This window comes from Pristis pectinata, chromosome 21, assembly GCF_009764475.1.
Source record: "Pristis pectinata isolate sPriPec2 chromosome 21, sPriPec2.1.pri, whole genome shotgun sequence".
Taxonomy (NCBI): domain Eukaryota; kingdom Metazoa; phylum Chordata; class Chondrichthyes; order Rhinopristiformes; family Pristidae; genus Pristis; species Pristis pectinata.
The window spans coordinates 11,430,197-11,457,128 of NC_067425.1; the positions used below are offsets into that span (position 1 = coordinate 11,430,197).

At 40.5% G+C, this 26,932-nt stretch overlaps 1 protein-coding gene across 2 annotated transcripts in view; it reads right to left on the minus strand.

Moving 5' to 3' along the window:
* The window catches only part of vps53 (VPS53 subunit of GARP complex), a 184,054-nt gene extending 166,710 nt beyond the window's left edge, over positions 1–17,344 (minus strand). The window contains exons 1-3 of one of the 2 annotated variants that reach the window (XM_052035456.1): positions 17,213–17,344; positions 14,894–14,974; positions 12,032–12,081 (exon numbers count right to left, since the gene is read on the minus strand). In XM_052035456.1, the coding sequence (XP_051891416.1) occupies positions 12,032–12,081; positions 14,894–14,974; positions 17,213–17,311 (230 nt within the window). In that variant the 5' untranslated portion in view covers positions 17,312–17,344. Of the gene's footprint in view, positions 1–12,031; positions 12,082–14,893; positions 14,975–17,212 lie in introns of those variants that run through there. The other variant, XM_052035457.1, reaches the window with a different exon arrangement.
* Between the last annotated feature and the right edge of the window lie 9,588 nt (positions 17,345–26,932).

The window sequence follows — 26,932 nt, forward strand, 5'->3', positions numbered from 1 at the left end:
ATCAAATTTCTGAACAGTCCATGGACACTACCTCATTATTCCTTTTTTTTGCACTATTTAGTTTGTAACTTATAGTAATTTTTATGTCTTTGCACAACAAATTTCACGTCATATAAGTCAGTGATAATAAACCCGATTCTGATGTGGAATGGCCTGCTCGGTATGTTCCACAGCCTTACCATTATCAATACATTACACAGACAAACAATTGTAATCTGCTACTTAAAGAAGTGTAACGCACAAAATGCTGGAGGAACTGAGCAGGTCAGGCAGCATCTATGGAGGGAAATAAACAGTCAACGTTTTCGGTCGAGACCCTTCATCAGGACTGGAAAGGAAAAAGGCAGAGGCCAGAATAAAAAGGTGGAGGGAGGGGGAGGAGCACAAGCTGGCGGGTGACAGGTGAGGGAGGGAGGGGGGGATGAAAGGGAAGCTGGGAGGTGATAGGAGGAAGAGGCAAAGGTTCTGAAGAAGGAATCCAATAGGAGAGGACAGTAGACCATGGAATAAAGGGAAGGAAGGAGGTGGGAAACCAGAGGGAGGTGATGGGCAGGTTGTGAGAGTGGGGAAGGGGAAAGAGAAGGGGTGAGGGGGCCTCAGGAATGAGGGAAAACAGAGGGGAGTGTGGCTCCTCCAAACTGGACTCAAAGTGGCAGTAAAGGCAGCTGTGGATAGACATGTCAGTATGGGAATGGGAAGTGGAATTGAAGTGGCTGGCCACCGGGAGATACCTTCCCCCTCTGACCTCCAGCTTATCACATCAGTCCCTTTCATCCCCTCTGCCCCACCCACCTACCTTCCCCCTCTCACCTGGAATCACCTGTCACCTGCCAGCTTGTGCTCCTCCCCCTCCCCCCACCCTTTTATTCTGGCTTCTGCCCTCTTCCTTTCCAGTCCCAATGAAGGGTCTCGACCCGAAATGTTCACTGTTTATTTCCCTCCATAGATCCTGCCTGACCTATTGAGTTCCTCCAGCATTTTGTGTGTGTTGCTCCAGATTCCAGCATCTGGAAAATCTCGTGTCTCTACTTAAAGAAGTGTAATCTTTTATTTAATTGCCACATTAAGTCATGTGGTCTCACTCTTTCTGCAAATGAGACCACGTGACCAGCCCTTCCCACCTTCTCTATACTGAAAATGAACCTGTTTTCTCTTTCTCAGTTCTGATGAAGGATCCTGACCCGAAACATGAACTGCTTCTCTTTCCACAGATGCTGCCTGACCGAGTCATCCAGCATTTTCTATTTTTATTTCTGAGAAAAGATCCTTATTACATGTATTGGTCACAATCATATATTTGCGATCTCTCATTTTAGACTTCTCTACATGTGCTGTGAATAAAGGGAAACCAATGGATACATTATACCTAGATTTCCAAAGGATAAATTAAGAAGTCATGGTATGGGAGGTAATATATTGGTATGAATAGAAGATTGACTGGCTAACAGGAAACAGACAGTAGGCATAGATATTTAATTTTCTGGTTGGCAAGTTGTAATGAGTGATATACCACAGGGATTGTTGCTGGTGCCTCAATTTTTTGCAATTTATATAAAAGAATTGGATGTACAGGCTGAAGATAAGGTTGCTAGATTTACAGATGACACAAAGATTGGTAGGAAGGTACATTGTAAAGAGGACATAGGGAAGTTGCAAAGGGCTTCACATAGGTTAAATGCATTGAAGCAGAAGTGAATTTCATCATTGCTGCCTGTCTTTGCCGAGAGGCGACCCCTAAGATCTTGAAAATGGGGGCAAGGAAAATGAAAAAAAAAATTATCTAATTCTTATCTAATTGATGAGAGATTGCAGAACTCTGAAATGCAGAGAGATCTGGGTATCCTTGTTCATGATTCACCAAAGGTTATTGTGCAGGTAAATCAACCCAAATATCATCATTTATCACCAGGGTAACTGACTACAAAAGTAGAGATATTATGCTTCAGGTACATGAGGCATCAGTGAGTCAACATACAGTGTACAGTATTGGCCTTATTGGAGGCAGAGCTCCAAGACATTATTGAATTGTTCACTGAAGCATCCAGAAGACCAACATCCTCTACCAACCTGCCCCCACTGCTCTCCAACAATAACAGCTCATGCAAGACCCTTGAAAATATAGACCACTTTCCACATCTCAGGGGTCACCTCTTCACAAAGACAGACCTCAATGATGAAATTCACTATTGCCTTCCATGCACAGCTTTGGTGGAGGGAAAGGGCTTTGAGGACCAAGTCCACTTATACAGAACTCATGGTTCACTGGGCAGCTGTAATCCCTGCCTTCCAATATGCTTCTGAGACCTGGACTACCAACACAGAGTATCTCAAGGAACTAAAAATATACCACCAATGCTGCCTCGGCAAAGTCTTCCAAATTCACCAGAAGGATAAGTAAACCAATGTCAGTATCCTCTCCCAGGCCAACATCCCCAGCACTGAGGCCTTAGCTGTGTTGGGCAGACCACATCATTCATACACGCAATACCAGACTCCCAAGCTTGGTTGTGGGAGGAGGTTGCCAGGCAAAAGATTCAAGAATGTTCCAAGCCTCCTTGAAGTCCAATGCCCCTACCAACTCCTGGGAAGCTCTGGCCCATGATAGCTCAAGATAAAGAAGGATCATTTGGGATGGTGCTGAGACCCTCAAGGTGCCCACTGAAGTCCTGCAGTAGGAGGAGTGCACCACCTCAGTAACTACCCACCCCATTTGTATAAGAGTCTGGGGTTCCCACAATTGGCGTCGTTAGTCAGCTTAGAACCCACAAAACCCAAGGAAGAGGAAAAACATCTCCTTATTGAAAGTAAGAAGCTTTTAAGTGTTGGAAACAGTTCAAACAAGGTTTACTAGACTTATGCCTGGAATGGTTGGGTCATCTTACATGGAAAGGTTGGACAGGCTAAGCTTACATCTGCGAGTTTGGAAGAGTCGGAGGGGCCAACTGAAACACATGAGATCCCGAGGGGTCTTGACAGTGTGAATGTGGAGGATAGTTCCTCTTGTGGAAGAATTCAGAATTTGAGGTCATTGTAAAATTAAGGGATCACCCAATTTAAGACACAGTAAGGCAACTTTTCCTCTCCGAGGGTTGTGAGTCCTTGGAACTCTCTTCTTTGATGTACGGAGCCTTTGAATATTCTTATGGTAGAGGCAGATAGATATTTGTTAAGTAAGGGGGTGAAAGGTTCTGTAGGTAGTCAGGAACAGGGAGTTGAACTTCCAATTAGATCAACTTGAGGGGTCGAGTGGCCTTCTCTTGCTCTTAATTCATTTGTTCGCATTTAAGCTGATGAGTGAAAAGGTTCTGTGCATGTAATATCTTGAGCACGTGCAGACACATATTGTTGTTGCTTGGGGACAAACGGCTAATTTTGTTCATAAGACTTTGAGAATCTGATATCAGCTTCAGATGATTCAGTTCAAGTCAGTAGAATGCAAAATGACAGGAAGTTCTTACAGAAGATTTTACACATTAACATGATGACCTTCAACATAAAGCACCATGACGTGCAGCAACGGATAGCACAATGGAGTAGAAAGTACTCAGTTTTGTATCTTGCAGCAACACTGCCAGGGGGAATAAAACAGTTCAAATTCTCACTGTACATGGCCTGAGGAGAAACTAGATGTGTCGCACATAAAAATAATTTTCCACCCAAACTTGCAGAATGGTAGCAAATGTCAGCAAAAGCCTTAAATTCTGTAAGTCATGGGAAGATTTGTGAAAGATTCTATTTTTTTTAAATAATTAACATCCCATAGGTCAATAAGGGTCACAAGTTTAAGTCATAGTTCAGACCTTGTACAGCCTCCAAATTTATGTACATCAATAAATGTTCAGCTACAACCACAGGTGCGCAGAAGCAAATGGTACTGACTGATGGTTCAGCTCATGTGAAGAGACAAGAGGGACACATAATTCACTTAAAGAAAGTTGCAGTAGTAGAATAAGATAACAGCACATGCAAAATCCATCAACAGTCCAGAGATCTGTATGTAGTGGCAAGAGTTTTCTTTTTCCTTACATATATCAAAGATCAACAATTTCAGAAAGGAAAAATGAATAATTCGACAACTTCACTTCAAGTCATAGGAAAACAATTACAGAAATGACATTCAATACATCAGATATCTCACCAGCTGAAAAGGAGCAATAAAGAAGCTCCGACTGTGGCAGACTGAAAATTTTGAATCAAAAGCTAATAGGATGAAGGAAAATCATGAACATTAAGCTCATGGCTAGCTCTGCTAAAGGAACTTTGTTTATATACTTCAAGTTATGTATAAACTATTTGTTAATTCAGCAATGTAGTCACTCTGTACTGTTATTGTTTTTACCTGTACTACATCAATGGACTCTGTACTAACTCAACGTAACTGCACTGTGTAATGAATTGACCTGTATGATCGGTATGCAAGACAAGTTTTTCACTGTACATCAGTACAAGTGACAATAATAAACCAATACCAATCAAATTTTGCACATCTCTCAAAATATTCTGCTTTTAGGATTTCACTCGAGATATTTTGACAGGGTTTGTTATGATTAACCACCATCTAGATAAATGCAGCGAGAAACAGAGACTGAATCGATAGTCCTGTTACTCTAGTCTTGATTACTAGATAAGGCACATGTAGCCACAAGATCTCAGTAACTTTGGCAGCTGCAAGAAACAAGCAGACTGTAGCATAGAATTTAAGTTACAAAGCCTTGCACTGCATTGTATTGACATTTCAGGCTCACATGGACTATATGGCACCTCTCCCTTTCATAGCGGGGGAGGAGAGAAAAAGACGATTCATATGAATTTTTCATCATTACTTATGTGAAGAATACATTTGAAAGGCACGCAGTCACAAACTCCATTTTTACTTGACAAATCGAAGAATACATGCGTTATAATCACAAAAACATGATGTTATATAACACACATCTTAGAATCTGATGTTTTGAGCACTTTTCCTGCTCATAACACCCAGCTCCTGGGTCATGATTTATTCATACTTTATGCCATAATTTAGTTGCAGCTTTTCACAAGACTTCAAAACATTTGTTTTCTGCGTTTTCCCCCACCCCCAACAAGAATTTTTTAAAAATCCTTCTAATACATTGGGTTTATCCATGTGATCACGTCCCTCAGTAATCCCTTCCCACGTTTTAGGTTACTGGTCAGCCAGAGACCAATTTTATTTAATTCATTACTCTGTGGAAAGATTGCTTTCCTAGGCAGACAGCCAGTTATATTATTATTTCACTGAAGTCTGCTCTCTGAGCCCTCCCTTTTAAGCTGTTGACCAACTGAAAGTGAAGTACTATTGAATTAATTAGTCTATCAAAAGCCCACTCTCTGAGGCCACTTTTATTTCATTAATTTATTTCAGAGAAGCCTGTTTTCTATTTTAACAGCTGCACCTGTGCACTCCCAGCCAGGTTACATGACAGAAGCAATTCAGAGTTTGGGAAAACAGTATAATAAACCCTAGGTTTTCAAACTGGGGAGTGGATCTTTACCTGGGACACGATCAAGTTAGAAGTTGGGCACAATTTTTTAAAAAAATGAATAGTTTTTATTCAAAGTTTGTAATTAGAGGAAGAGGGCAGAAAAAAAACAACTCTCGCTTAAGTGCAGTGCAGCCAGAAATAGTTTGTGAAGCTCTGTTTCGTTACTCCTGATTGGAAGCTTTGTCAGCCTTGCAATAAAGCTCATTTTCCAAGCAATGGCTGACCATCTGAAGACTGGATATTGAATGAAAACATTGCCACTGTGGGTTCAACAGTATCACTGGAATAGGGAGATGAAACAAAGGGCCTAGAAAAGTTCACCAGGAATTAAGCCTTGGTAATTATAATCTGAATTATAATGCCTGAAAAGCAACTTTCTAAGAGACTTGGGTAAATACTTGGAGAAAAGCAATAGATAGACAGAGCGGTAAAAGAAATAGGAGACTGGGACTGGTTAGAAAAGCACCACAGTACATACGCTCTCTGTTTATCTTTATCATAAAATCATTTTTCAGTAAAGATAGCGGTCATTTGGCCTGTCAAGTCTGCGTCAGCTTCTGTAGAGCAATCCCATTCTCCTACATCTTCCTTAGAGCTCTATAAATTATTTTGTATCCATTCAATTCTCTTTTGAAGGCACTTAGTTATTCTGTTTTCACGACCCTTAAAGGCAATGAACTTCAAATCATAAAAACTCTTTACCTAAGAAAGGATGTACTTGCCATTGAGTAAGTGCAGTGAAGATCCACTATATTGATTTCAGGGGTCGCAGGTTTGCTGTATGAGGAGAAACCAACTAAACTGGGATAGTATTCTTTAGAGATTAGAAGGATGAAGCAAGATCTCATCAAAATTTACAAAATTCTTAAGGGGTTTGACAGGCTATATGCAGGGAGGATGTTTCCCTGACAGAGGCATGTAGGATCAGGGTACACAGTTTAGGAATAAGGGGTAGGATGGAGATTAGGAAAAATGTCTTTACTCACAGGGTGAACCTTTGGAATTCTTCACCAAATGGCTGTAGAAGATTAGTGATTGCATTCATTCAAAAACAGCTCAATAGATTTCTGTGCATTAAGAAGATTGAGGGGTATGGAGCTAATGCTGGAAAATGGCACTGAGGTGAAAGATCATCCTTGACCTTGATGAATGGTAGAACAGGCACAAAGGGCTGTATGACCTACTGCTTCTACTTCTTAAGTTCTTATGTTCTCTCTATATAAAAAAGTTTTGCCTCAATCCCTCTTGCACCTATTGGCCAAAATTTTAAATGGGTGACCTCACTCTATAAAACCACCTGCTAATGTGAACCACTACACTCCATTTATCCCATGCATTCAAGTCATGATCTTGTATACCTTCACCAAATATTCTCTCAATCTTCTCTGCCTCAAGAAGAACAAACCACCCCGCCTCCCCCCACCAGCGTCTCATTCTAAGCTTACTACTAAAATCTATCACTACTGGCACAATTTTAGTACATCATTCTGTGCCTTTGCTATGACCTCTATATCCTTCCTAAAAGGTTAGGTGACCAACATTGGAAGCAATACTCCACTGTTTTATACAGGTTCAACATGACTGCCCTAGTTTTATATTCTATGCCTCTGTTTAGGAGTCCAAGGATTCCATTTGCTTTAGTCACCACTCTAGCAACATGCCCTGTCACTTTCAAGGATTAACACACACATACACCCAGGTCCCTCTGTTCCTCACTTTAGAACTGTGCCATTTAGTCTATAAAGTGTACAGGTTCACATTTCTCTTATCATGTCTTTCGCTTATCATTTGTCTGCTCATTCAGCTAGACTGTGTCTTCTTGCAGTCCTTTATCCTCTGCTTTTTACTGCACTACCAAGGTTTGTGCCATCCTCAAAAACAATGACTAAACTGAGGCAAGTATAAGATGTAGGTTTCAGGAAAAACACTTAAAAACTTATATGACAAAAATCCAGAATATATCTAATATACCGGCAATAACAAGGTAACCTTACAAATAAACCATGCTGGTGTCAAATGTGCCAGAGATGTGTGTTATATACAAAACCATATAATGTAAATAGTGCAAATGGAACTTACAAAAATTTGTAAAAACACTGGTAGCTTTGACCTGACTCTCAAAATAGCCCATGTTACTTTATAATATCTGGATGGATATATAAGCTTCCATGCCTTTTGAAAATATTTACTAATAATGATTTCTTCTGTCAAATTACAGTCAGAATGCTCTTCCTCAGATGAATACTAATCAAGCACTGCAATTACTAGGAGAGTTACCTCTCATCTAAAACATCTGCTTTCCGGTTACAGGAGATGGCAACTGAGCATTCACGGCCAGGTGGCTGGGAAGGAATGGCAAGTGCCTAATACAAATGCTTCATTCCAACCACACATAGCTTTTTAATGCAGTTTGAATACTTTTGCTGCTCTTGGGCCCCACAATGTAAACACTCGAGGGGCTGCATCTATCCTCATGCAAAGGAATGTGGTGTTTATACTTTCTGCCTTATTTTTGTGTGTCAAAATGTCTTCTGATGGAAGGGTAGAGATCCTTCCCTGGGGGGAGCCCAGTCACAGTACAGATAAGTGATTGCATTTACAGTCTTCTAACTGAAGGAACTATGCAGCTACTGCTTTAAAGAGACAATGCACAGGCACTTTGTAAAATAGAATGTAAACCTGTCGCCACCTCTGCACACTGAGGCAATGCCAACACAAGCAATTCTAACTGATAGATAAATGTCTTGCAAGACTCCAGCACAAATGGAATTCCAGTGTGCACTAATTCATTACCTCTTGTCAATGCCTTTCAAATCTTCTCCCATAAATTCAAGTTACCAGAACATTGTACACTCTGCAAACCATTTGTGATCTTTGACTTGCTTTGATCTCTTTGCAATGACTAATTAAGAGGACACAAACACCTCTCACATTTCTCCACCAAGTTAATTCTCTTTTGATGGCTTCAGGTTACAGCATCATATTTTTAAGCCGTTTATTTGATTGCCAGAAATTTTTTTAAAATACACACACACACAAACACACACACACCTTGCATCATCGTATGCTGAAGACAAAAAAAAACAGCTTTGCAAAATTTACTTTTGTATATAAAAAATATACACAATTCCATGGTGTAAGATTCTCAAATATAAGTGCACAAAGTTTAAGTACATTTTATATGCAAAGTTCTTCTGCAGAAAGGGTTAAATTCACACTACATGCAAGTGTCAAAATAGCATAAGAGTTATATAATAATTCCACAAATCCTTGTTGAATTGTCTCCTGACTTTTTCCTTTTCATAATAAGTGCACTTGAACTCAATTTTTGACTTTTATAGTTACCTTAAAGTAAAATAATACTGCTTGACCTAAACTGCCAGTACCACATAACTGCTCCTAGTTTACTACTGAACAGACCAAACAATTACAAGAGGAAACTGACAGCTGGGAAAATGTTGCTAAATAATAAAGAGCAGAGTCTTGGAATGCAGTCACTCAAGAATCTACCAAACATAATTATAATTGCCTTGAAACTGGTATTTAGAAGTATCATATTAACTCCAATTTGGTAACAAGACTGAGTTTCATATGCGTTAATACATTATTTTAAATCTGACATCTTCTAAGCTACGCCCTGAATATTTTTTTGTTAAAGACTTGATTTATTTAGTGCTTTATGAAGTCTCTCAAACCACTCTACGCACGAAGTACCTTAAAGATTGTGATGTAGATTGCTTTGCACACAGAAAGATTCCACAAACAACTATTTATACAACTATAAATTGCAGCTGGGTAATTGAACCTACTGCAAAATTAATCCAAGACACGCACACAGTAGCCTATTCACGGGGCTGCTTTAGCACATTTACAATTTTCTGTAAACAGCAATAGACCACAGAATGCAGCTGAGAACAGTGCAGCCATCTGCAATAACAAAAAACACACTTTACAATTCCTTTGAAAATGACACACTCTACTGGGCTGCTCCTGGAGCTGCAATGCTTCATTCAAGTAACTGAATGCACCCAAGTCGTAGTGTCTTGAAATTTACTAATGCCTTGAGTGAACAGAGGTAATGAAGATGTATTGTATAAATAATGGTATATAATTAATGATGAATGCTTTGCAGACCATAATAACAATAATTTGAAGAATTTTAGTGAAGTTGCTTTATGAAGACTGGAAGAGGGAGGCCAGTCAAGTGGATGTCTAGAAATGACAAGGATATGGAAGTGGGTTTCAGCAGGTGACTGGAATCAAGAAAGACAAAAGTAGAGGTGAAATTTGCATAATTTCTATCAAAAAAACTGCCATGTCAAAAACTCAATTCAAGATCAAATAAGACATCAAGCTACCAACACAAGAGACTGCAGATGCTAGAATCTGGAGCAACACACAAAATGCTGGAGGAACTCAGCTGGAGAGTTGCTCCAGTGTTTTGTGTGTTGATCAAACTACTGACAGTCTGATTCCACCTGAGACAACTGACAGGGAAGTGAATGGAATTACTGCTCAGTCCAAAGCTGCTAATTTCAGCTTCCTATTGTTTAACTATAAGTAGTTGTGGCTCATCCAAGTCTAGATGTCTAATAAGTCATCTCCATAGGAATGCAGCAGTTCAACAATCTAATCTACCACCACTTTCTTAAGGGAAGTTAGAGATCGCCAATAACTGCACGTCTTGCCAATGACATCAAGATACCAAACAGTGAATATACTTTTAAATAAAAAGTAACTTAATCATTATGCTCTTGTGATCCTTCAGTTAAAATAAGGCACGCACAAGAAATCAGAATTGGAAACAGCTCAAGAGGTCATAGAATTGGATACGGTTACAAAAAAAGGTAGATGAATTCAAGGAGGGGTTCAAAAACAAGTTGGAAATGCTAAAATTGAGGCAATGCTTAACTAAGAAGAATAGGGATTAGTAAAGGGCATGTTTATAATTAAAAATTAAATGGATAAACCAACAAGTCTGAACTGATCCACTGCTGGTAGTGACAGTGGTGTCACAACAGAGAGGTATTGCAGGACTCTGATCTCACAAAAATGAAGGAACACGATCCATATCCAAATTGGAATGGGACATGGAAGGGATTGTACTCCAACACTCTGTCTCTCTTGACCTTCACTTTGATTGGAGAAGCAGATGAGAGAACTGCCATTGAAGTAACCTTGATGAGTGAACTGCTACTGAAGTACCCTTGATGAGTTGCTACAGTGTAAATTGTCCTGACAGCAGCTGCAATCCAAAAGAAGTAAGCAAGCAAGTCAGAGACACAAGGGACTGCAGATGCTGGAAACTGGAGCAACAAGCAATCTGCTGGAGGAACTCAGCGGGTCAACCAACAGCAACAGTGTTTTGCCTCAAAACATTGATGATTTCTTTATCCCCCCCCAGATGCTGTTTGACTCACTGAGTTCCTCCAGTAGATTGTTAAGTCAGTCCACTGACAGCTACCAATGAAGTCATCATGGTTAAGAAGTGAATATTTTAATCAAACCTGCAAATGTGACTTTAAGAAGTCAAGAAGTAAGCCAATCAACATGGGGATCTCTAGTCTTTATCTTTTTTTGATGGTCATTGTGTTACTTCTGGCCAAATCTACTTACAGTCATCAGTGGCATGCAGGATGTTGAAGGAGGTGCACTCAGGAATGGTGGTGGTAAGCAAGGTCAAAGAAAGATGATGGGACTTTCTACTTTGGGCACTCACTTGCCCCCATCATTCCCAAAACTGAACATTTTCCTAGTGCATTTGTAGGCTGCAAATGCCTATAAATTATGGCCTACATCAGCAGTCTGGTTTATTACTGATCTGCATGGATTCTAAGTCCTCTACAGCTCAGATCGGAAGTCTTTTTCTCTTTGCACATCTCTCTCTCACACACACACACAAACAAATAGCCCAACCTGGGAATATGGACAGGAGATAAAGAAAACCAACATACCACTTGATATTAAGCTACAAGGCGTTATTAATTATAACATTATGCAATACAGGAGGCCACTCAGTCAACTACATTCGTATCAGCTCTTTGAAAGTTTTTTTTCCAATTAGTGCAAGTCCTTTGTTCAAAATGCAACACATTAGGAAGGGTGTATTTATGCATACTTACACTTTAAGCTACCTAAATATTAGCTCTAACAACTTGCACTTTTGTAATGCCTTCAATGTAGAAAAAGCTCCCAAGCAAGGTATTGTTAAATGATGATTAGCAAAGGAGATATTAAGAGGAATGATCAAATGTATGGTTTTAAGGTTAAGGAGCTGGAGGACTTTGCAGAAGAATTTCAGTGCATGGTATCACAGCCGAGGAAGGCACAACCACCAATAGTAGAAGGGCATACACATCCCGGATTTACCACATGCACTTAAACTAAGAACTACTCGATTTCAAACACATCACACGGAATTGAATAGAAGGGCAATTTTCACATATATGTGTGTGTGCATTTAAATGTTTGCTTCCACACCATGGAAACATTGCAAGTAATAGGAATTAACCACTGAATTCACTCACCTTATCTTTAGTCTTATCTTGTTTACAACTTCATCAATGTTGGCTAAAGACTAGGGGGAGATAGAAAGGATAATGAGAACATTGATCTGTGAAAGGCTGCATTGAGTGAAGCAATGACCCCTAGTGGAGTAGAATAAAATTAATCCTTCAAGCAGATTCAAGCAATTCATTCCACGTCTAATTTATTTAATACCTGTCGGGCATTCATTTAGAAGAATGATTGACTGAAGCTTTTTAAAATGTATTCAATTACTTTCCAATATTCATACTAAAACAGGCATGATCACCAGGATATACTACAATAAACAAAAACTTGTATGCAAAAACAACCTCTGTTTAGTGAAATGGTAAGGACGCAATAGAAAGATAACTGAATTCTTCAGACTCTCTAGCTTTCCTGGACAAGAAATTAAAGAGACGGTCATTCCATGGCATAAACAACACTCTGGTTGTAAAGCAAGAGCAACCCTAATTCAAAGTCAGCACTCATCCATCAGATTTGATCTTCCATCAAGCTGAAAAAAGGAGACCTTCAGATGGAGATAATGTCACTTCACTTGCCTTCAACCTTAGTTCGCCACTGACACCCAATTTTCCCTCCACCATAGAATGCGTAAAACCAAAGCCATTTCAAATGGATGTTTTAATAAAAAGCAACAATATTCCACAAACTGTACTACCTAGAAATCACTGCTTCAATCGGTATGGCTAGTATTTGAATTAGTTCCCTCATATAAATACCAGTAACTATGCCAGAAATTTCCAGGCACAGGCTGATAAGTGGCAAGTAACATACAAATCATTAAAGTGTAAGGCATCGACACCTCCAACAAGAAAAAGTCTAACCACTTATCCTTGACATTGAATGGCATTACCATCACCTAGTTCCCAGCCATCAATATCGGGGGGGGGGGGGGGGGGGGGGGTCACATTGATCAGAAATTCAACAGGGCCACCTACACAAATTCTTTGGCAGGTCAAAGGCTGTGTATCCTGCAGCAGATACTTCATCTTCTGGAACCCCTTTCACCATTTACAAGGTACAAGTCAAGACCATGGTGGAATACTCTCCACTTGCATGACACTATTCAGAAAAAAACAGCCTGCTTGACTAGTACCCCATCAACCACCCTAAACATTCATCCCCTCCACCACCAATACACAGTGGCTGCTCTGTGCACCTTTTTACAAAGTTCACTGCAGTTACTCACTCTGTCTATTCCAATAATACCTCCCAAATTCACCACCTCAATCAACAGAAAAGATAAGGGCAACAAGTACATGGGTATAACACCACCTCCAGATTCTCCTCCAAGCTACACATCATTCTGACTTGAAAATATATCACCAGCCCTTCATCTTCACAGGAGCTAAATCCTAGAATTCCTTCCCCAACAACACTGTAGGAATATTTTCATCAGAAGGACCGCCGCAGTTGTAGAAGACAGCTCATCACTGCCTTCTCAAGGGCAATTCAGGATTTAGAATAAATGCTGGGCCTGAACTGAAAAATGAATTTAAAATAAAGGATTTTACAACAAGTTTAGAGATTATCCAGTTGTCATTCTGAAAGGGATTAAATTTCTGCAAGATTTAATTGACAGCAGTAGTCACCGAAGACTCAAAGAAACTTTTTTTTTAGAAATCTGGTCAATTTCTTCAGATCATCAGCAAATCCTACTTAGTTTAAAGAACAGTGTAAAATACTCATAAGGGATATTCTTGGACCTTCCTTCTTCAGAAAGCTTCCCTTCTTTATTTCTTTTTTTTGTCTAAGTGGTTGATCTATATACCATGTAGCTTCCCTAACGAAAATAGGGGTGGAAGAAGGGCTGAAGGCTGCTCTTAGGTTCACCTCTACACCAGTGCTGCTCTATAACCAGTCACATGGTAGGAATAAATACTCCTCCATTGGCTAAAGGCAAAAGATTCATCTTGTCAATTTTGCAAAATCTTTTCTTCCAACAGAAAGACTGGGCTTCCTTGCTGCTAGGTTTTATATATATAAGTGGGAAAGCCCAGTGAAATACCATTGTATGCAGATACGCCCAAATGCGAATCAGCACAATTCCTGGATAGTACGCTATTGCTGAACAGAATCTAAAGTCATGATAGCCTCTGCTTTAAGCGCAGCTGCACCATAACATCCTTTAATAAAGTTCCTGATGCAGTCAGCCAGTAAGGAGGAGATGTATTCTGCTGAGTATCCACCATTAACAATTTGAGAAAACATCTTCCTGTACATATTTTTTGGTACATACAATACAGTACTATTTTGAGTGAGGATTACTCATAGATTTTGCTTAATTAATTTGACCATTCTTGCAAATTTCTTGGTTCCATTTCTGGAGATAAAGATACAATAGAAGTGGTAGAAAATATTATGGTGGCAGTTTTCCTCGTTGGAGATATCAGCAATTCAAAATTTTGTAAAACTAAGCTTCACATTTGGACCTCTTTCAACGAAGTCACTGTATCACATCTTTCAGAAGTGTTCAGAAACACTTCATATAAAGCGAGTTAGCTTGATTGTTGTCACTGCAAACACAGCAACCACACATAAAACACCAATGAAGAGTGAATAACTAATTAATCTAAAATTTGAAATCTCATCACAAGTATCATATCGGGACTCTCAACACTTTGGATTAAGGTCTTCAGGTAGCATACCACATTATTGTTCTATATTCTTAAAAAAAAAGCTTAAGGAATGCCACAGGAATGAAATACACCCCACAATGACAGGAAATGGAAAACCAGAAGCTTTAGGAGATCAAAATAAATGTAGCACTATGATGAAAGAACATATGTAGAAAAAAAAACACATGCAGTAAAAAGCCAACCGCCCTTCAGCTGTCGCACCTGTTCAGTTGGGAAGAGTGTATTGATGTATTCAACAGCATTGAAATCAGCCCTGTCCAAGGGATCCTGGCTGGGGAATACCTGTGTGGTTTAAAGAAAATGACTTGTCAAGCACTTAATCTACAATGCATCACAGAAACACACCAACAACCCTATCTGAGTCTGCGAAAAAACCCAGAGGAAGAATCTGTACAGTTTTAAGTTACTTTAACCAACTTTTCGCATATGAAGACGAGTTAAGGAATTTAAACCTCTTCTGGCACTCAGTTATGTGTTAGTTGATGTTTATATTTTGCCACTTCTACTCTTCTCTTGAATATACTGAATTTTCCTGGGGTTAGATGAAGTATCCTTTATAACTTACATTGTGAAAAACTCTGACTGCATCCACTGGAGATTACAATTCCCCAATTATGTGTGGCACCTCTCTAGATCATGAACAGATTTTAAGTATAGATTCACACAATGAAGGTGGGTAAGGATTACCCAAGCGGCATCTGCAGAGAGAGACAAGGTGCAACCAAGAGGTAAATAGGAATCCTTACTCTCACTGGCATACCCCAGATTCCACGGCCATGGACAGAGTCAGGCCACGTCCCTTAAGCTACACCCGTCTTACGAAGGCTCGCTTGCTTTCATTGTTTGCAGACGCTGCATGTACAACCGAATTTTGTGCGACATCCAAATGAGCCTTGCATAGAATATAGAACAGTAAAGCACAATACAGGCCCTTCAGCCCACAATGTTGCACACTGCATCAAAAGTTACATGAGAGCAGAATCAAACTGGAATCCTATAAAAACTGAGTAGCAAGTACACAGTCAAGTTTCCATTAAATTCCTTTGCGTAGTGTACAAAAGTATGAGCATTGTAATTAGTTCATAGCACTGACTTAAGGAGAAGAAAATTACCACTCTAGGAATCTGTGCATGGGCAAGGGCCCAAGCTCAGCTGTGATCCATCCATGATCAAACACTGTTCTCATAATTGCTATACATTTTGAAATACTAAAGTCAAGGTGACATTGTTGGAACTGCAATCTAATGAAGCTTAGCATTTTTGAGAAATAAAGACAGCCTCATGGCAAGTACCAGTTTTGTCTGCCTCAATTCTGATCATTTTTTATTTCCAAAAACTGAGTTCTTTTCTCATATTGTGCACGTATAGAAGATTATCCACATACTAACTGCTGGGTCTATCTCATTTTCTCCAGAGTTTGCCTTATTACATAAGAACATGGCACCTACTGTTCACTGGGGTTATTCATGAATAGTTTGGTTAAAGATGTTTGCATAGTTTAAAAGAGAATGCTTCATTAATAAACTGGTTCAGCATTTGTGTCACTCCTGAAGCAGATCTCCACCAACAATTGTAAATTTAATTTCTTTGTTCAACAGAATTTTTAAAAATAAAAATGTAAAAAACAGAAGCAACAACAGGCAGCCCTTCATACTTGTTCCCAATTCAATAAGGTCATGACCGATCCTCTACCTCAGCCACTGTCCAATCCACATGAAGTCCAAAAATCAGACAATCCCAGCCTTGAATATACTCAAAGACAGAACAACCACAGCATTCCAAGGTAGAGAACTGCACAGATTGACAACCCTCTGAGCAAAGAAATTACTCTTCACCTCAATCCTAAATACATTCTCCTGAAACTAGTAAATTGTACAGTGAAAAACTTTGTTTGGCATGCCATCCATACAGATCATTTCGTCATATCAATACTTCAAAGTAGTACAAGGGAAAAGCAATAAGAGAATGCAGAATAAAGTATTACAGTTACAGAGAAAGTTCAGTGCAGGCAAACAATAAGGTGCAAGCCCACGACAAGGTAGATTGTGAGGTCAAGAGTCCATCTTATCGTATTAGGGGACCATCCAATATTCTCATAACAGCAGGATAGAAGTGGTCCTTGAGCCTGGTGGTACGTGCCTGCTAATTCCGGACTCTCCAGCCTGAGGAAACGACCGTCAGTATCTACCCTGCCCATCCTTCTCAGTACCTTCTCTGCCTCAGAGAAATCGCCTCCTGCTCTTCTAAATTCCAGTGAGCATTGGCCAATCGTGGCCTCTCTTTTCAGGTCAATCCCTGTATTTGGGGTTTTTAAAAAGATAAAATAATCCAAATGGTTTGGGTCAGAGACAAGGTGGCTCTGCTGGCCTGGCCCGGAGGGGGTTGCCAGGGAAACCGCCGGGTCCCCCTGACAGCTGTCACTCAGCTATGAACCGATAGCTCCCTCCTCCCAACTACTCTCGAGTCTCTTCAGCACCCGCCCCCCCGAATCAGACGCTCCCTCTGCCCCCCACGCTGCACCTGTTCGATCGCCTGCTGCACCTCCGGCGCCAGGTGCAGAACCCCCTCCAATTCATCGACAAACTCCAGCTCTTCCTCCTCCATGGTGGCGGCCATCATCGGCGAAACGCACCCTGGGATCGAAGAGGACTCGGCCCCTGACACGTGACCGTCAGGTGAGGCCAGGCATATGGTCACGTGACACAAGCCAGACTTTCCCCATCCCTGCCTCCAATCTGCTGTGCAATTGGATTTCAAACCTCTAAATGTTAATATCCAATATCCTGCTAAATAACAAATACTGGCAAAATGCATAGCAATTCAATAACACCATTAATCCAGCACTCTTGGGGTGTTGGTGGTGCCGGACTGGTGGAATTTATTCCAATTAATACTACAACACACTTAATTCACCTTTTTCTTTAGATTTTACACAGTAGTATGATAAATTTCCCAGCAAACGTGGTAAATTTAAACAGAACATGGGAACCAGGGATTCCGTATGTTAAAGGGAATGTGGGAATCAGCGCCCAGTTAATCAGATGCCAAACCATCAGGTTTTCTGAACAATTGGATTGGAGATTGAGAGTTCTACTCACTCTCAGTTCAACCTGTGCTTGAAGACAGTAATATTAAAATATTTGCAAGCTGTGATTTTGTTCAATTTGGTTATCATAAAGTTTTTGGTTCTCCAAGTTTGGAAAACAAATATTAATGTTTACATTTGCAGCACTTCCCGAGTTTATGTATAAGAACATAAGGAAAAGGAGCAGGTTTGAAGGACAGGGGTTTGAAGGACCATTTGCCCACGCCCCCCCCCCCCCCCCCCCGCCCGAGCCTGCTCCTCCATTCATTAAAATCTTGTCTGATCTACCTCAGCACCATGTCCTGCAATATCCTTATTTCCCTTTATTCCATTAAGATCCAAAAAAATTATCAATCTCTCTTTTGAATGAACTCAGTGACTGCACCTTCACAGTTGTGCAAAGCAGAGAACTCCAAAGATTCACCAACATATTCCTTATCTCAGTTCTAAATGGACTACCCTTGATTCTGGGATTGTGACCCCTGCTTCTGGACTCCTCAGTCAGGGAGAACAATCTCCCCGCATGTTGCCTGTTGAGAATCTTGTATCATTGAAATCTCCTCTCATTCTTCTAATCTCTAGAGAAAAACCCAACCTCTGCTCATGCAGCAAATCTGCCATCTAGTAACCAATGTGGTGAATCTTTGCTGCACTCCCTCTGTGGCAAGAACATGCTCTTTTTAAGCAAGAAGACCTGAAATGTACACAATGCTAGAAGTGCTGTCTTTCCAAAGGTCTCTATAATTGCAGTGAGACATCCTTACTCTGGTACTGGAATTCTTTTGGAATTAAGGCCAATATACCATTTGTCTTCCTAATTGCTTGCTCTACCTATGTGTTGACCTTCAGAGTCTTGCTCCAGAGACATTTAGGTCCCTTTGAACATCAACACTAATCTCTCGCCATTTAAAATGTACTCAGTTTTTTTGTTTTGTAAACCATAGTGGATAACTTCACATATTTCTGCATTATATTGCTCCTGCCATGATCTTTCCAACTTGTCAGCCTGTCTATATCCCCTCAAAGTCTTTTTACATCCCCCTCACTACTCACAACCCCACCTGGTTTTGTATTATGAATAAACTTGGAAATAAGACATTTGATCCCCTCAGCCAAATTTTTGATTCAAGTCATGAATACCTGGGGTGCAAGTACTGATTGCTGCAACACTCAACTGGTCACAGCCTGTCAATCTGAGGAAGATCTATTTATTCTCACTCTTTGCATTGTGTCCAATAGCCAATTTACAATCTCTGTCAGTATAGTACCGTCAATTCCCTGTTGACTAACCTCCTCTATTCCACTTTATTAAAAGCCTTCTTGAAATCTAAATACACCACATCCATTGGTTTCTCCTCTTCTATTAGTGATATCCTCAAAAAACTCCAATACATTAGGCAAACATGATTTTCCTTTTATAAATCCATGCTGACCACTCAGTCCCATTGTTCTTTTCAGGATGTCCTGTTACCACATCCTTCATTATCACTTTCAGCATTTTCCACAGTACTGACATCAGGCCAACAAGTTGGTTTTCTCATTCCCTCCTTTCTTAAGTAGGGAGACACATTTGTTGTGTTACAACACACGGGAGCAAATCCAGAATCTACACAATTTTGGAAGTTGATAACTCTAATGTATCTCTAAAACCATCTCCTTCAAAATTCTGGGATACTGATCACCAGGTCCTTGGGATTATACACTTTTAGTCTCAGCAACTTCATTAGTACTTCTTTTTAGCTACAATTAAACTCCGATAATCTGCTATCCGGCTACTCCAAAATCCCGATGGTTTAGCACCTGGCGCTCTCCTTCAGTTTACCAGAGGCTCAGTTCCTGCGCTCCCATTAAATTTACCAGGTTCACCAGGAAATGTATTAGATTACTGTGTTAAATAGGGAATTAAAAATGTATTATCATCCAATAGTCTGGAAAATCTGCAAATCCAACACCATCAAAGTCCCCAGCATGCCAGATTATTGGAGTACTTATTACTGAAATTTAATACTTATTGCAAGTGATCACATTGCACAACTATATGTAATTAATATGACTTACTTGATTGTGAAACAAGTGTTAACTGGAATTATTTATACTGCAAAGGCATCAAAAAAATCTGATAATTCTGACAATCTCACATTGGAGGTACTGCTGAAAATCCGCAAATAATTAAGATAAAGATTATTTGACACATCATTCCTCCAGACAAACCTGACATTTATTCCAGTACAGATAGAATCATATTTTCTTTAATGGTTTCCAAATCAACATTAAAAAAGGTGGTGGAAATAGGAATTCTCCCCTGCTGAAAGTGATTGAGTCTAGGTTAATTGAAAATTTTCAAAACTAATATTGTGAGATTTTTGTTTGCCAAGGATATCAAGTGTTTCAGATCCATAAGAGGTAGATGAAACCAAAATATACAACAGACAGAAATTGCAGCTTAGCATTTCAAATGTTTACCATTTTGACATCATCCTCAAAACTAAGAAACATATAAGAGATACAATTCACCATTAGATGGCAAAGTTGTACAATATGCACAGCAAGAATAACAGGAGAAAAGAGCCAACAAACCTCAATTGAATTTTATATTAGATTTTCCCTTTTGTGTACTTCAGAAACTGCAGGTTTTTTTAGGATAATATATATCATAGAATTATAGAATGGTTACAGCACAGAAGGAGCCCATTCAGCCCATTGTATCCGTGATGACTCTCTACCAGAGCAACTCTCTAATTCCACCCCTGACAACTTTTCCATAGCCTCACAAATTTTCCTTCATCATATATTTATCCAAATCTTCCCTGAAGCCACAATGGAACCTGTCTCCACCACATCTGCAGGAAGTACATTCCAACCACTTGCTGTGTATAAAAAGTAACTCTTCATGTCACTCTTAATTCTTTTCCCCTTTATTCTATACCCATGGCCTCTAATCCTTGATCCCTCCACCAAAGGGAACAGCCTCTCACTCTTCACTCCTTCTATGCCCCTCATCATTCTGTCAAATGTCCCTTCGTACTCTGCTCTAAAGAAAACAGACCAAGTTTCTGATTTATCCATGTAACTGTAGTCCCGCATCCAAGGTACCAGTCTCATAAATCTCCTCTGGATCTCGCTGACGTCTCCACAAACTTCCTATAATGTGGAATGGAATTGGTTTATTTGTCACATGTACCAAGGTACAGTGAAAAACTTGTCTTGCATACCATTCATACAGATCAATTCATTAAACAGTGCATCGAGGTAGTACAAGGAAAAACAATAACAGAATGCAGAATAAAGTATAACAGCTACAGAGAAAGTGCAGTGCAGGTAGACAATAAGGTGCAAAGTCATAACGAGGAAGATTGTGAGGTCAAGAGTCCATCTTATCATACCAGGGAACCATCTTATAACAGCATGATAGAAACTGTCCTTGAGCCTGGTGGTACGTGCTTTCAGGCTTTTTTATCTTCTGCCCGATGGGAGAGGGGAGAAGGGAGGACATCCGGGGTGGGTGGGGTTTTTATGTTGGCTGCTTTTCCGAGGCAGCAAGAAGTGTAGACAGAGTCCATGGAGGGGAGGCTGGTTTACATGATGTGCTGAGCTGTGTCCACAACTCTCTGCAGTTTCTTGCGGCCATGGGCAGAGCAGTTGCCATACCAAGCCGTGCTGCATCCAGATAGGATGCTTTCTGTGGCGCATCGATAACAGTTGGTGTGTGTCAAAGGGGACGTGCCAAATTTCTTTAGCCTCCTGTGGAAGTGGAGGTGCTGGCGACCAGAATTGAACACAATACTCCATCTGAGGCCAGATCAATATTGCATCAAAGTTCAGCCTGACTTCCGTGCTTTGATACTCTATGCTGCTATTGATAAAGCCCAGAATTGGGTATGTCTTATTAACTGCTTTCTCAACCTTCCCTGCCACTTGAGCACCATCCCTCAGGTCCCTCTGCGCCCCTTTTGGAGCAGAATCCTTTATGCTACATCTGCTCTCCTCATTATTCCTATCAAAATGCATCAACTCATATTTCTCTGCATTACATTTGCCCTGCTATATGTCTGCCCATCCTACCAGCCTGTTTATAACTGCTGCAATGTATCACCATCTCCTTGCAGTTCACAATATTGCCAAGTGTGCTGACACCCACAAATTTGAAATTGTGGCTTGCATCTCCAAGAGTAGGTCATTAAAAAAGATCACAAAAAGCAATGACCCCACATCAACCCGTGGGGAATTCATCTTCCTTCAGTCTGAAAAACAACCATTTACTGTATTCTGTTACTTAGCCAACTTTGTATCCACGCTATTAATGTCCCTTTTATGCCATGCTTCAACTTTGCTGACAGTCTGTTACGGGCACCTTATCAAAAGCTCTCTGAAAGTCCACATACACCATATCAATTCAATCCTTTACCTCACCAATACATACTATCAAACTCGTTCAACGCAATTTACCCTTTAACAAATCCCTGCCGGCTTTCTTCAATTCATCCATTTTCCTCCAGGTGACTATTATCCTATCCTGGATCAATGTTTCTAAAAGCTTTCCCATCGCTTACAGTAAATGGACTAGCCTCTGGTTGTTGGTTTTATCCTTACTCTTTTTGAACAAGGGAGTAACATTTGCCATTCTGCAGTCCTCTGGCATCACTCCCATAACCAAAGAGCATTGAAAGGCTATGGTCAGTGAACCTGCAATTTCCTCCTGTACCTCCCTCAGAATCCTAGGATACATCCCATGCAGTCTTGGTGCCTCACTTACTTTAAGTTCAATCAATTTTTCTAATACTTATCCATTTTTAACGTATCTATTGTCTCAACTATTTTCTCTTTCACTGTTACTTTGGAAACTCCTCCCTCTTTAGTGAAGACAGATCCTAAGTACTCATTTGCTACCTTAACACTTTCAGTGTGAAAGTTTGCATTTTTGTCTTGAATGAGCCCCACTCCTCCATGTGCCTCCCTTTCACTATTACTGTGCTAAAAAGCACATTTGGATTCCCATTTATGGTGGCAACTAATCTTTTCTTATTTACTCCTTTTGCCCTCTTTTAGTTTTCACTTGCCCTCTGACTCTTTTGTAATCAATCAGTCTGATTGTCACTGGTACCAGACACTTGTCATAAGCAGCCTTTTTTAGTTGTGTCTCTTTTGTCATCCAGGGAGCTATGAATGTGTTTATTCTTCCTTTGCTCTTCATGGAAATGGGCCTCAACTGTACCTGAACTGTCCCTTCCTTAAATGCAATCTGTTGTTCTGCTGCAGGTTTGCATGCAAACATTTGGTTCCATATCTCCAGGACCAGATCCATTCTCATCCCATTGACATTGGCCTTCAGCCAGTTAATTATTTTTACTTTGGAGTTCTCTTCCTCCTTTTCCATAACTAACATAAACCTTATGATGTTACAGAACAGTACAGCGCAGGAACAGGCCCTTCGGCCCACAATGTCTGTGCCAGCCATGATGCCAAATGAAACTAATCCTGCACATGATCCATATCCCTCCATTCCCTGCATGTTCATGTGTCTGCTTAAGTGCCACTTATACACCACTGCTAACTCCTAAACATTCCCCAAATGAAACTTGGTGCACTTGACCCAGCTCATTCCCTAGATCCAGACTGAGCAATGCTTCTTCCTTGTTGGACCAGAAACAAACTACTCTGGAAAATTATCCCAGACACACTTTAGAAACTCATCAACCTCTCTGCCCTTCTCGTCATTTCTATCCCAGTTTACACTGGAATTATTGAAGTCCCCCACTATAAATACTGTATTGTTTTTCTACTTCTCTGTAATCTCCCTGCTTATTTGCTTCTCTATACCTCTCCCATTCATTTGGTGAGCTACAGTATACATCCAGCAGTCCAATAACTCCTCCACTGTTTCTTAGCTCTAACCAAACAGATTCTGCCTTGGACCGCTCAGTGCCATCTTCTCTCACTCACACTGAAATATTCTCTTTAATTGACATTACTGCCCCTCCTCCTTTTTCTCTTTCCTTATCCTTCCTGAACACTTTGTATTCAGTAATATTTAATTCCCAGTCCAGACCCTTTTTGAGCCAAATTTCTGGGGTGCCACAGTGATGTGGTTCATAGAGCTACTGCTTCACAGCTTCAGCAACACAGGTTCAGTCCTCAGCTCCAATGCTGTCTATGTGGAACTTGCACATTCTCTCTCTGACTCCTTGGGTTTCCGCCAGGTACTCTGGTTTCAAGTTCAAGTTTATTGTTGTCGTAGGTATACATGCACAGGGTATAAGTGCCATGAGAATTAGCTTTGAGCAGCAGCAGCACAGTACATTACAAGCATAAGTTGAACATAAACTTAAATTTACATAAATTATTTATAACTTACAAATGCACAAAAATAAACAACAAAAGAAGCACGATGACACGAGTGCGACACTTCCCCCCAGATCCCAAAGATTTAGGTCAGCTATAGAAGAGGGGAAGTGATCCAAAGTAAAAGGTAATTAATTGGAGGAAGGCCAATTCCAATGGGATGAAAGTGGATTCGATCCAAGTGAGCTGGAAGCAAAATTTGACAGTCAAAATTGTATCAGAACAATGGGCTGCCTTTAAGAGATGGTTGGGGTACAGCTGAGGCACATTCCCACCATGGGCAAAAGTTGATTGGTTACTGTGACTTGGTTAGTGTAAGAGAGAGGGAACACAGGAAAGGTTCATCAGATTGATTCCTGGAACAGTGGGTTTGGTGCATGAGGAGGATTTAAACTGACAAGGCCTAGACTTCCATGAGCTTAGAAGAAATAGACAAAATTCATGGAGGGCTTGACAAAGTAGATGGAGGGTCATTTCCCTTGGATGGGATGTCTAGAAACAGGGGTCATGGTCTCAAAATAAGGGATTGGTCATTCAGGACATAGGTGAGAAGAAATTTCTCCACCCAGATGGCTGTGGATATTTGAAATTCGATAACCACAAAGGCTGTGCGTGCTCAGTCACAGAAAATCAAGTCACAGGTTGATAGCTTCTTAGCTATTAAAGGAATCAAAGGAAATGTGGTTGATGCAAGGTGCCGGGGTAAGAAGTCAACCATGATCTTGTTAAAATGGCAAAGCAGGTACGAGGGACCAAATGACCTATTCCTGCTTCTATTTCAGTGTTCTTACATTCTTGATGAACTCACTGATACTTTATACAGCTCCAGCCATAATGCCAGTAGTGGTATTGCCTTCCACCTTTCAAACAGAGCTGCATTGGTCTGCCACCTATCCATCTCCAGGACCTCAGCAACATCATTTGCTCTCATGAGTGTTCTCCATCCATTCCATGTACAGAGTAAACAACACTGATGTCTCGTACTTCAAAAACATCACAAATCCGCCACATCCACTGGCTGCCAATATTAAGGACCTTGACACAAAACATCTACTGTCCATTTCCCTCCATAGATGCTGCCTGACCAGCTGAGTTCCTCCAGCACTTTGTGTGTTGCTCAACATTACTGCTCTAGCTGGGGATCTCCATGCTTTTATCCCTCACTCTTGATTACTGCCTTTCCATTTCATCAGCAGCATACTCCAAACCCATCACCAATGCAGTGCCTATAGGTTCTTCTACATTACTGTTTAATGAGGTAAGTAAAAGGATAGAGCCCATGAACAAAAGATCCTTTAATAATGCACATATCCACAGTTCTTAAAGATTCCAGGTATTAGTTTGAGACTGATAATACTGTGTAATGGAACAGATGCAGAAAACCAATACAGATCCGCCCCAGGTTACATCAGGATTCTGTTCCTGTGAACTGCTTGTCACCCAAAGAGTCAGTTATGTGGCCACGAACCAAGTTCCCACATGGCAGAAGATGCCTGCAGTTCTGCAGCAGTCGGCAAATCCATCGCGCCGGTCTCCCAAACACTTGTTTGTATGTACGGGCTGGACACAAGTCAGGCATTCATAACCCGGGAAGGACTTGTGGACCTGTATGGACTTGTGGACCTTGCGGCTCTATATGTTGACTAGATAATGAAATTCTAACTATGCATATCTACATGCATGTGCAATGCTTTGCTCAATAGTACTCGAACTTCCTTCAAATTCTTGCCCTAACCAAAGAACAACTGTATTGTGGATGGAAACATACAAATGGGAATGGATACATTAATTAGGCATGGTAGCGTAGCGGTTAGCGTAATGCTTTTGCAACACCAGCGACCTGGGTTCAATTCCGGCCGCTGTCTGTAAGGAGTTTGTACGTTCCCTTTGTGTCTGCGTGGGTTTCCTCCGGGTGTTCTGGTTTCCTCCCACGTTCCAAAGACATACGGGTTAGGAAGTTGTGGGCATGCTATGTTGGCGCCAGAAGCGCGGCGACACTTGTGGGCTGCCCCCAGAACACTCTACGCAAAAGATGTATTTCACTGTGTGTTTCCATGTACATGTGACTAATAAAGATTCGAAAAGACGTACAGGTAGGTTAATTTGTGGGTTTAAAATGGGCGGCGCAGACTCATTGGGCCGAAAGGGCCTGTTACCACGCCGTAAATAAAAATTTTTTTTTAATTTTAAAATTTTAAATCTTATTTTTTTTCCTACCTTCTCCTCCTCTTACTGCAATCTTCCTTCCCAAGAGCCAAGATCCTGTGAACAGAGTAGGAATTGTGTTGGAGCAATTCACTCAAGGAGAAGTGTGTCACAGAACAGTGTCAAACAAACAATCAAGGGCCTTCAAGAGGAAATAAATGTTAAAGATAAAGTTGTGTTTAAAGATGGATTGACAATTGGAAAGAAAAGAGGAATTGAGGTCATTTTTTCCAGGAATGAGATGGTGTCAGTGTTTGCACAAAGGATGTTGTTAAATCAAAGGCACAAAGAGGCCAATGTATTTAATGTAACTAATTTCAGAGACAAAAGGATCAACAAAATCATTGCATTGGGAGGTCTGGCTTGGGAATGGGAAAAGTAAGCAGTGGTGGTTGTCATCAGGGATTGATAGTACAATTGCCCTTAAGGACAGAGTGATTGACAAGCATTTGACCAAACTATCCCTCTTAGTTTGACTCAATCCGTATTGGATATTCCAGGCTGGAGGATTATTTTTCTTTCTTTTTAAAAAGAAACCACTAAGTTATATTTCCCCCTGTGTGTTAGTTTTTAAGACAAAGAGTAGGAAAATTGTATTTATATGTGACCTC